The sequence below is a fragment of the Dromiciops gliroides genome, chromosome 5, assembly GCF_019393635.1.
Source record: "Dromiciops gliroides isolate mDroGli1 chromosome 5, mDroGli1.pri, whole genome shotgun sequence".
Taxonomy (NCBI): Eukaryota; Metazoa; Chordata; class Mammalia; order Microbiotheria; family Microbiotheriidae; genus Dromiciops; species Dromiciops gliroides.
The window spans coordinates 138,321,976-138,333,986 of NC_057865.1; the positions used below are offsets into that span (position 1 = coordinate 138,321,976).

General features: G+C 38.0%; 1 protein-coding gene across 7 annotated transcripts in view; it reads left to right on the forward strand.

Moving 5' to 3' along the window:
* DOCK4 (dedicator of cytokinesis 4) overlaps positions 1-12,011 on the forward strand; it is a 572,917-nt gene that overhangs the window by 417,968 nt on the left and 142,938 nt on the right. For all 7 annotated transcript variants that reach the window (XM_043965823.1, XM_043965817.1, XM_043965820.1 and 4 more), the window contains 2 exons: positions 3,816-3,943; positions 8,285-8,419. In XM_043965823.1, coding sequence (XP_043821758.1) covers positions 3,816-3,943; positions 8,285-8,419 — 263 coding nt within the window. The remainder of the gene's footprint in view (positions 1-3,815; positions 3,944-8,284; positions 8,420-12,011) is intronic.

Consider the following 12,011-nt stretch of genomic DNA (forward strand, 5'->3'; position numbering starts at 1 on the left):
GGTCCCCTTTGAGTTTGTTATCCTAAAACTATAGCTACTGAGACAGTACCAATGTAAAACTCTCTATAGGCAACCAGAAGATTCACTTAGATCAAAGCAAAATTATTTACTAATGGCAAAATAAGGAGCATGATCTCTCTTTTCTGTAAACCTAGGGTCCATTCTTTCATAAATATATCCTCTATTGTTGGGGATAGTGTATGCCTATTGATTTCAATCATAGAAAATCATGCATGTAGGAAATGCATAGGAGGTAGCTAGGTGTCTCAGTGGATAACATGCTGGGCCTGGAATCAGGAAGACCTAAGTTTAAATCCAGCCTAAGACACTTAGTATCTGAATGACCCTGGGCAAGTCACTTAAGCTCTTTTGCATTAATTCACTGGAGAAGGAATTGGCACACTAGTCTAGCATCTTTGCCAAGAAAACCCCATGGACAATCTAATCCATGAGGTCATGAAGAGTTGGACATGACTGCACAACAGCGAGGGAATTTGCATGGCCCAAGCATGTGCTTTAAGGACATCTTACACTTCTTTTGCTGGGCCTTTGATATCTCCTAGTGCTTTTTTTGCCTTACTCTTTGCTAGGTGCAATTTATCTGCTGTATTAGGCCCTTAGTTCCAATGCTTGTCCGTAATTTCTACCATCTCCAGTTTCAGGCCAGCTGAAATTCTGGTCCAGGGTACTGCTAAGTACTTTAGGAAAGAAAGAGAACCTGTAACGTAGGACTTGGTAGATACTTAGTTGAAGACTCCACTGTCTCTAGCTCTGGACCCAGTTGAAATCTTGGCCTCCGGTACTGCTATGCAATTTTTACCTAGGAAAGAAATAGAACGTATACTGTAGAAACCAATAGGAGTCTCTATTCTGTGGTGGTGGGGGTGGTGGTGTCATTTTCAGTTGTGCCCTACTTTTCATAACCCCATTTGGGATTTTCTTGGCAAAAATAATGGAGTGGTTTGCCATTTCCTTCTCCAGCTCACTTTATAGATGAGGAAACTGAGGTAAACAGGGTTAAGTGACTTGCCCAAGGTCACATGGCTAGTCAGTATCTGAGACTGGATTTGATTCAGGGAGATGAGTCTTTCTCACTCCAGGCCCTGACTCTATCCACTGTGCCAACTAGGTGCCCTGTCCCTGTTCTAGTGAGTGTCATCTGAGCAAAAACCCAGTTGCATGTGCCAGATTCTTGACTCCGCAGTTGATGAACTCTACCTTGTAGCTGGGGCTCCTCTCTATTTATGTTTCTGCTACAAAATGCCATTGCCTATGGAATTTAGGGGAGCTAGATCCTCTCCCCACCCTGCTATACTTTTGTGTTTTTTTGTTTTTGTTTTTTTTAGTGAGGCAATTGGGGTTAAGTGACTTGCCCAGGGTCACACAGCTAGTAAGTGTTAAGTGTCTGAGGTCGGATTTGAACTCAGGTACTCCTTACTCCAGGGCCGGTGCTCTATCCACTGCGCCATCTAGCTGCCCCCCCTGCTATACTTTCTTTTTTTTTTTTTTGATGTATAAGGTATTTTATTTTTTCCGTTACATGTAAAGATAGTTCTCAACTTTTGTTTATACAAGCTTTACAATTTCAGATTTTTCTCCCTCCCTTCCCTCCCTCCCCCCTCCCCTAGACAGCAGGTAATCTGATATAGGTTATGTCTATATATCTCTATACATATACATATACATATAGATATATACACACACATATACATACACATAATAACATTAATCCTATTTCTGCATTAATCCTGTTACAAGAGAAAAAATCAGAGCAGTGATGCACCTGCTATACTTTCTAAGAGGTATAAAGAAATAAAGAGTGAATTGCCCAACTCTCGCTTTTTAAAAGATACCAGAGGCATGGCTGACCCCTCAGCATACCAGTTGCTGGAATTCCATGTGTCATTTGTCTTTGTCCAATAGCCAGTTGACTAATATTGACTGAGGAGCTTTTAAATTCTGATCAGCAACTATGACCCACATGCTATTATGTTAAAGAGTTATTTAAGAAACGCCATGTTCTTTAAGAAATTCTTCCATAATAATAATTTAGATAACTCCTGAATACTGTATTTTCTGATTCTTAGGAAAACTTATAAAGATCTTTTAAAAAAATAAAAGAAAGGAAGTATTCACTATGTAACTGTTATTATTAGTAGTAAGCAAGCAAGCATTTATTAAGTTCTTTTTACGCATCAGGTGCTATGCTAGGCACTAAGAGTACAAAAACAAAAATAAGAGGCCCTGCCCTCAAGGGGCCTGCCTATAAATTTATAAGCAAAGTAATCATATGCTTTACCTATTCTTTAAAAATAGATTTTTATTTATTTTCTTAACTCATGTTCTGCAATGGGTGTGTTCTTGGAGTGTAAATCACATTTTTATAAATCATAACTATTGTGTAGTGGAAAGAGTAAAGGGTTCAGAACTAGTCTATCAACCTCTATGACTAGGGGGTAAACAATTAAACCTTTGTGCTTCATTGTCTACATCTATAAATGAATATAATAATATTACACTACTTAGTTCTCAGGGTTGCTGCTGGGAAAGTCTTTGGTAAGGCCTAAAGGGCTATGTAAAAAAATATGTGCTATTCCAGTTATCAGCTTCATTATTATTAATACACAATAATACTTTCAGAGATGATTTTTCTTCCTGTCTGATTGAATTGCAGTGGTCAGTAACTCCAAACACTTGGAGCTTCTAGCTTCTCTTTCAAATACCTTTTGGTTTCTAGACAAATATTTAAATTTATCATGGAAGTTCACCCTTTAAAAGACCCCTGCAGTCAATTATTTCATGAAACAGTGGATTATTCTGTAATAATAATAATCACTTCCCAATTTATTTGTTCTCTAAGTCTGGATTCTCCTTATATTTTCTTAAATTGAATTATACCAAAATTCTAAATGTTACTCTCAGGTGGTAGACCTGAAGCTAGGTTATCTTGGGCTTGTATCCTAAGGAAAATGTCCAAAAATTGAATTTGTGCTTGGTTTCCACATAGAATTAAACCGGATTGGTGTAACAGTGCATATTTCCTGTAGAGACTTGCATTTTTGTTTTAGCCTTCCAATAGTAGATAAATAAAGAGGCAGGAGTACTAGTTAGCAATGGGAGGATATACCATGTTAATGAGGTCAGGGTCAAGTGTATAGGCCAAATGAAATTTCTATAAACTAAATCACTTGTGAACACTAGATAGAAGGCTTTCAATAGGTTTTATCAGTCTCTGTAGCAAGTAAAAGAACCAGAGTTTTCTGTGATAGTATCCTTGCCAACAGATGCCACTGGTTTATCTGTATGCTGCCCAAGGGGATCATGTTGGAGAAGAGAGACATAACTGATCTCCACACTGAGTCCTTAAAGAAAACTATATGGGGGACCAGATGCATTCATTCAACCATCTGCAAATGAGTAAAAAATACCTAAGTGAATACTAAAATATTTTTTCCATTTATGCCAAAGTATTCAGAAGTGTTTACCCAATGTATTACTTTTTAAAGAAAATGCATATGTTGTTTAAAAATGTATACTCTGGGGGCAGCTAGGTGGCGCAGTGGATAGAGCACTGGCCCTGGAGTCAGGAGTACCCGAGTTCAAATCCGGCCTCAGACACTTAACACTTACTAGCTGTGTGACCCTGGGCAAGTCACTTAACCCCAAATGCCTCACTAAAAAGAAAATAATAAAAAATAAAATGTAAAAAAAAAATGTATACTCTGTATATTTCAATATTGTTTAAGAAGGGAAATGTAGCAAATGTTCTAGTGGGACCTTGAAAGAAGTGACACTAATGACTTTTCCCTTTTCAGATTCTCGATACATACTTCTGCCTGTTGTTCTGCATCACCTCCACATGCATTTACAAGAGCAAAAGGACCTCATCATGTGTGCACGCATTCTTAGCAACATATTTTGTCTCATCAAGAAAAATAGCTCAGTAAGTAAACAGTCCTGGGATGTCGACTTCCAGAAGTGTCTTCCACTAATCAAATAACATTAAGCCTTGAAGGTAAAAAAGTGCAAGTACTAAGACACGAGCCTCATTGGCACTTGTTTTGATTTCTGCTTGGGTTTACCTTTTCTTCTTTTCATACTGAAATAACTACTCTAAGATAATAGGATTGATTTTTCACCAAGCACAATACTGTTATTCTGTGCCATTTAGGTCTCCCAACCTTAGATTTCAAGAAAAGGTTGTAATGGAAAGTGAGAAAAATTGGACATCTTGAGGGATCCCACAGGTGTCTTTAATCTTGATATGAAAAATATTCTTTGGCAAGGATAAATTTTTTCCTACAAAGCAAAGACTATATTGTTTAGGAGGTGTTCTGATATAGGGAAAAAGCACTGGAACTGGAGGCTGAAAACACAAATTCTAGCCCCACACCTGCCATTTAACCTCTCTGAGTCCAAGGGTCCTGTTTGCTAAAGTGTAGGTGATAATATCTATCCTACTTACATTTTTTTTTTGTTTTTGTTTTTTTGTTTTTGGGGGGTTTTTTTGCAGGGCAATGAGGGTTAAGTGACTTGCCCAGGGTCACACAGCTAGTAAGTGTCAAGTGTCTGAGGCCGGATTTGAACTCAGGTACTCCTGAATCCAGGGCCGGTGCTTTACCACTGCGCCATCTAGCTGCCCTCATCCTACTTACATTTCAGAGTTATAGGTATTATGTAAAAAGGGATATGAGCATAAGCTGTGAAGTATTATTGAAATGTCAAATGTGATTCAGTGGGAAAAAACACTGAATCTTGGTAGAGGGCCTAGCTTCAGATTCCATGTCTGATGCTTATTACCCATCTAAACTTTGGCAAGTCAGCTAAAAGTCTTAGACCTCGATTTCCTTATTTTTGTTTTTTTTGGGGTTTTTTTTGTTTTTTTATTTTGGTGAGGCAATTGGGATTAAGTGACTTGCCCAGGGTCACACAGCTAGTAAGTGTTAAGTGTCTGAGACCAGATTTGAACTCAGGTCCTCCTGATTCCAGGGCCGGTGCTCTATCCACTGCACCACCTAGCTGCCCTGATTCCCTTATTTTTAAGATGAGGGTATTCAACTAGGTGGCCTCCAAGGACCCTTTTAATAAATTTGCCATCTTATAACTATTGTCGTTATTATTCAAATTTGTGAAAATCACCATGACAAGTCTTAGATATTTCTCAGTAGCTGGATCCTAAAAGGACTGTTCTTTTGGAATAAATTGCTCTGGAATCTGTAAATAACATATCATGGGAGTTCTTAACCAGGGAGCCACAGATCCCCAAGTGGTCCATGGTTAGATTTTAGGGGATTCATGCATTTGGATGGGGAAAAATTCATTTTTGTTGTCATTAACTTTTTTTGGGGGGGGGTGAGGCAATTGAGGTTAAGTGACTTGCCCAGGGTCACACAGCTAGTACATGTCAAGTGTCTGAGTCTGGATTTGAACTCAGGTCCTCCTGAATCCAGGGCCAGTGCTCTATCCACTGCGCCATCTAGCTGCCCCTCTCATTAACTTTTGATTTCCTTTGTAGTCCTATGAAAATTAATTTGTACGTTTAAAAAAATTATTCTACAAAGAGGTCCACAGGCTTCACCAGACTGCCAAAGGGGTCTGTGACATAAAAAAGGTTAAGAACTCTTCTCTTACAGGTACACCCATAGCACTCACTCATGACTTCTAAGTTGGAAAGAGTTTGGCTATCATCTCCTACCTGTTTCCCTGAAATCCCAAGCTTTAATATCTTTGACATATTGGGAGTGCAATAGATAGAGTGCTGGATCTGGAGAAAAACTTAAGTTCAAACTCAACTTTAGATATTTACTAGCAATGTGATTCTGGGCAAGTCACTTACATCTGTTGGCCTCAGTTTACTCCTCAGTAAGATGGATATAATAACAGCACCTACTTCCTAGGGTTGTTTTGAGTATGAACTGAGATAGCATTTGTAAAACACTTTGCAGACTTTAAAGCATATGTACATCTCATCAGTTTCTTCATTGTCTTTGTTGTTGTTAGTTTAAGTAAAATTCTAGCTAGTACTTAAAAATAAAATTTTCCTTATAATGGTGAAATATTGAAATGCTCTAGGTATTTCTTGGGAGAGAATTCTACATGTTAAATCAAAAGTTACGATTTTCCTATTTATACACATAGATAGCTTTCTTGTCCAGTTTTTAATTCTAGCACCATTACTAAGGCATGGTGCTCATTGGCAGTGATTATTATTATTTTTTTTTTTAGTGAGGCAATTGGGGTTAAGTGACTTGCCCAGGGTCACACAGCTAGTAAGTGTTAAGTGTCTGAGGCCGGATTTGAACCCAGGTACTCCTGACTCCAGGGCCGGTGCTCTATCCACTGCACTACCTAGCTGCCCCGGGCGGTGATTATTTTTAAAATAACTTTGCCATAAGCCAGATATGCTACTGGACAATGATTCTTCCTATTCATTTTTTGTTTGTTTTTTCTCCCTACCATTCTATGCATATTATCCTCTCTCAATTTTTCTTACTCCTTTCTAGTAACACAGTGACTTGATAGTGAGTGAAATTGGCTTATGTGGTTTTGACCCCTACTCTCCTGGGAATAGAGCTATTGCTTAGAAAAAAGGCCAGAACTTTCCCAAGGAATGTTCTCTTGATATTCACTGAGAAAAAGCTGCCCAGGAAAAGATGGTTGACTTTGTCTCAATCATATTACATATGCCACCAGACTTCATTAGGGACTTTGAAAAGGAAAATGGGAGTGAGTGAAGAAATGAGAAGGATGGAGTGAAAATGTATGTTCTTCATCTCTTATGAATATAAGGAGAAGAACTCCACACGTTGCATTGTTGGGTTGTGTTTCTCAAACCCTTATTACTAATGATGAGAAAATAAACAACCCAAGAAGTCAAGGTATGGAATTCTTCTCAAACCCTTATTACTGACTGTAAGAAAATAAACAGAGTTTACTGCAAGCACCAGGTGAAGTGATGTTGAATTTCAAGTTGTCTCTTTTGGCTTGGGAGTGACAGAGAGTGTCTAGATAAGGACAGAGTAGATAACATTCTGAAAATTGGGGTTTGGGGTAGCCAGAGGATATCTGTAATTTTTCTAGAGGGTGTGTCATGTGCTCATAATATATATTAAGAAGAAACTTAACTTTTTAAACAGAGGATCTGGCAGGAAGATTTGCTTTCAAATCTTATCTCTGAAACACAAGCTATATGAGCTCAAGCAAACCATTCCCCCATACTCACCCAGTCAACTGATCACCAATAGGGCACCAGACTTGGAATCAGAAAGAACTTCAAATCTTGTTTCAGGCACTTGAATGACCCTAGACAATTCTTTTTTTTGTGCCTCAGTTCCCTTCTCTGAATAGAGGGAGGCAGTTAGACTCACTAGGCTCTATTTCCATTCCAGCTCCAACCCTATAATACAGTGAACTTATGTAAAGTTGTTGATCTATATTGATTGGTAGAGGAAGTTTCCATCCTAGGAGTTCTCACACGGATGAAATAAGTCTAGAGTCCCCTCCCCTCCAACCCAACTGTTACCGCCCCCTCCCCCCACTCTTAAATACACATATATAACCATAATATAAGAAAACGTCTTATAAATCTCTGGCCAACAGTCCTTAAATATTTACTTTCTTTAAGGCAGAATTGCAAAGTTTCTTCTAGTGGTTAACTACTTGTCCTCAGAATGTTGCCCTATGCAGCCATTTTGAGTACTAATTACCAGCAGCATGGAATCAAATGTGAAACAGTGGGCATAGGGTATCTGCCCAATTCTGGTGATTTCAGACATTGTGTTAGACCTGGCTCAGCTAGATCAGCTTTCACATTGCTGGCACATTCAGCCTGGCAGAAGGGCTTCAGGCTTCCCACAGAGGGCACAGTGGCCTATGTATCTCAGTTTTTATGTATAGGGATTTTGTTGATAATTTAAAAGAACTAGTTAACTATTTTTTCCCATTTCCTAAAACAGCTTTCTGGGAGAGGGGGGAAAATCCCTCTACAGTAAAGATGTGAAAACTATTAATGGCACAATTTTAGTTGGCCTACTGCTAGCTAACCATGCAGCCTTGGGAAAATCACCTAACCTTTCTGGCTGTGTGTATTCTCACCATCCATAAAACAAAGGAATTGAGATAGATAATTTCCAAGGTTCTTTCCAGCTTTAAAATTTTATACTGCTCATTCAATTTGGAAAATTCATTTTTCCCTTATCATTTAAAAAGGGAGATAGAAATCTATGTTCGCCTCAAATACAGTATATACATATATGTGTGTATGCATTTATATTTTTCTATTTAGGAAAAATCTGTTTTGGAAGAAATAGATGTGATTGTGACCAGCTTGCTGGATATCCTTCTGAGAACCATATTAGAAATTACTAGTCGTCCTCAACCATCCGGCTCTGCAATGAGGCTTCAATTTCAAGATGTAACGGTAAGATCATTAAAAAAAAAAAATCCCAAGCTGGGAACATTGGGAAGGGAACAGTTTGTACTTGTTTAGTGCTTTAGTCATTTTAAGGGTAGGTCAAACCTGGGTAACGTGGGGAGATATATCATGAGTGAGTTGTTTTCCTTTTATAATGAGTATTACCATCTTGTAGAGCATTTCTATGAGCTTTCAATGGATTTAGCAAACCTGGAATGGATTTGCTAAAAGGCAATTTAACAATTTAACATTTTAAATGCAAATTTGATTTCTTATTTTGCTTCCATTAAATTTACTTGACTTACAAGCCCACAGTCAGACTGATAGATTCTTTTTTTTTTTAAGTCAAAATGAATTTTTAAAAAAATTACATAGAAGTAGAAAAGAACATTGGATTGGAGTTCTGCCTTAGGAAGCGTTGCCACTCTCATTAATGGTGCTACTTTGACAAAGTCCACTAGGTTCTCTGATTCTCAGTTCCTATATCTAAAAAAACTGAGGAGTTGGACTCTATGCTCTTTGGGGAACTTTGCAGCCCTAACATCCTCTGAAGGCATAAAGTACATCTAAAACATTTTGTTGAACTTACAATCTCCTCATACAGGTACTTTCTTCAGTGATACAAATTGTAAGCCATATAGGCCTTTTTACCTCCTGTGCCTCTAGTGTGTGTCCTTTTTACAAATCCTCCACATGGGATCTATCCAATGTACGAGGGAGGCCTTCCTCTGAATTTGTACATTGTATAGAAATCTGTGGTACACTTGGCCAACTGAAAAATATAATATTTAGAAAATGAGGTTCATATATTTTCTTTTCTATGTAAAGCTCACATTCATTTGACACAAAGTTTGGTTGGGCTTAAAACAAGTGCTACAATAAATAGTGAAAAAACATTTTATTTGCATACACTGATAATATCATTTTCTAAATATTTTTTGTAAACATGTCTGCTCTTAATAGTACGCCTAGGGGGGCAACTAGGTGGTGCAGTGGATTGAGCACTGGCCCTGGAGTCAGAAGTACCTGAGTTCAAATCTAGCCTCAGACACTTAACACTTACTAGCTGTGTGACCCTGGGCAAGTCACTTAACCCCAATTGCCTAACTAAAAAAAAAAAAGTATGCCTAGGGGCAGCTAGGTGGTACAGTGGACACCAACCCTGGATTCAGGAGGACCTGAGTTCAAATGTGACCTCAGACACTTGACACTTACTAGCTGTGTGACCCTGGGCAAGTCACTTAACCCTCATTGCCCCCCCCCCCAAAATAGTATGCCAAGAACATCTTCTTAAGAATTTTGGTTAAACAGAAATAAGTTATTTAGCTTCTTTGAGCCTCAGTTTCCTTATCTGTCAAAATTAGGGTTAGTGCAAGTTAATCTCTAAGTCTCTTTCCAACTCTATTTGCTGGGATACTATGAAATATGCTTTCTTTGGCCCTATCTCAAAATAGTATTATTTTCCTACTGGAATATGAGATTCTGCTTTGCCTTTAAATCACATTTAGTTAAGAAGGTTGCTCAAAAAATGAACTATTGTTAGCACTTCAGATCACCTACCTACTCTCTCAGAGCTCAGCTCTACAGGAGTGGGCAGAGTGATAAGACTAAGAGCAATGCTAGGCCAAGCTTTCCCACCTTTTGGGAAGCAGGGAAGAGAAGAAAAGATCTTTCTTTTGAATTTGAAATGGAAGATATCCTTGTTTACAAAACAAACAAACAAAAAATAGCTTAGAAAGTTAATTTCCCTTGAGCATTATTTGGTTCCATTAGGGATCCTTATGACTTTGTTATAATGAGACTGTATCAGCTTCCTAGCAATAAGCATAGCTCTTAATTCTGAAAATCAAATATAACACAAGACAAGATTTTTTTTAATCTCATAAATTTTTTGCATAAATTTGAAATAGCCACAGTAGAAAGAAGAAACTCATATGTTAGCTTAGCCCTAAATTATTTTTAAAAAATCGATCCACATCTAAATCATGCAGTTTTGGAGGAAGGTAGTGGAAAGAATACCGGACCATGGAGTCTGTTTCCAGTTCAAATCCCAGTACTTTGATTTGATCTCCTATTGTGAGCAAGTCACTTACTCTCTTTCAGTTTTCCTGTCTGTGAAATGGGATTGCATTTCTGACTTCACAGCAGGGTCGTTGTGAGGAAAATGCTTTGTATCCTTCTTGAATACAGTATTTTCTTTCACCAATTAGGACCAAAATCTTAAATGTAACAAAAATGAGCTTAAAGCTATAACAATGTAATGGATAGTGCAAATTAAATGCCTTGTAAAGGAAAGGGTGTGAGTGAGGGGGGATTTAACAAAAGAAAGGAGAGGGCAGTGATGGAGTACTAAGTAGTTCCACCATTGCTGGGTCATGTGACATACTTAACAAGAGAACACACTAACCTATCTTTCTGAAGGGAAAGCTCACCCAAGACTAAAGAATGACTTTTGCTAGGAAGCACAGACCTGTACTTTTTGTGTTTTTTTAAGCATCCTTGGTTGCATATCTCCTTAGACTTTTATCCATGTTAATTACTTTTAAGTGAGAACTATGCCCTCTTCATTCAAAGTAACTGCACTTAGGGCATGGGACATGTAAATTTAATTTTTTCTATAGAAAATAAGATTTGTTAGTAGTAAAAAAAAATACACTGCAGTAGCAGTCCTATACTACATCATAACTTTACTATGTTTTACAAAACTCATATGCATATATGCATGCATGAACACACACACACACACACACACACACACACACACACACACACACACACACACACACACCCCTACCTTCCTATTATAGCCCAGACCCATCTTAGTATGGTACTCTAAATACTGTGACCAAGTTGAAGGAACTCTTTTTTAAATATTATTTGTTATCATGCCCACTATTATATCTGTTCTGTATCTGTTCAAACCAGAGATCTGAATTCCCATTTTCGTTTTCTAGACCAAACCAGGGAACACATTAACTGAAAGCAAAGGTCATCAGTTATATAGAATATCACAGTAAATGACAAGGAAAATTATTATTATATATACAAGAGTATCTTCTTAAAGATTCTTTTTTTTTTTTTGCGGGGCAATGAGGGTTAAGTGACTTGCCCAGGGTCACACAGCTAGTAAGTGTCAAGTGTCTGAGGCTGGATTTGAACTCAGGTCCTTCTGAATCCAAGGCCAGTGCTTTATCCACTGCGCCACCTAGCTGCCCCTTTCTTACAGATTCTAGTGCCATCAATTGAAGAGGGAATACTTGTAGTCCAAGCATCTCATGATCCTATGATTGAGTTCCAGCTGGAAAACCTTGCTGCTTCTCCTTAGAACTACTTGTTGCCAACTTTCTCTTCTGAGTAGCTTATCTATTTTAACCAATGAGCTGTTGTTGCAATCTACTGTCTTTTAACTTAATTATAGCTTGAAAGCTAGTCCATTACCTCAGGGCTATTTGAGTATTTTTGTGAGTCAGATGCACAGCTACTGCCAGCCAGCAGTGGAAGAACATGGCAAATCAATTCATTCTTTTTAGGCTACTTTATTTAAACTTCATTAAGCCTTCTCGATATTTGGATTGTGGTTAGTAAATTCCTTTAAATT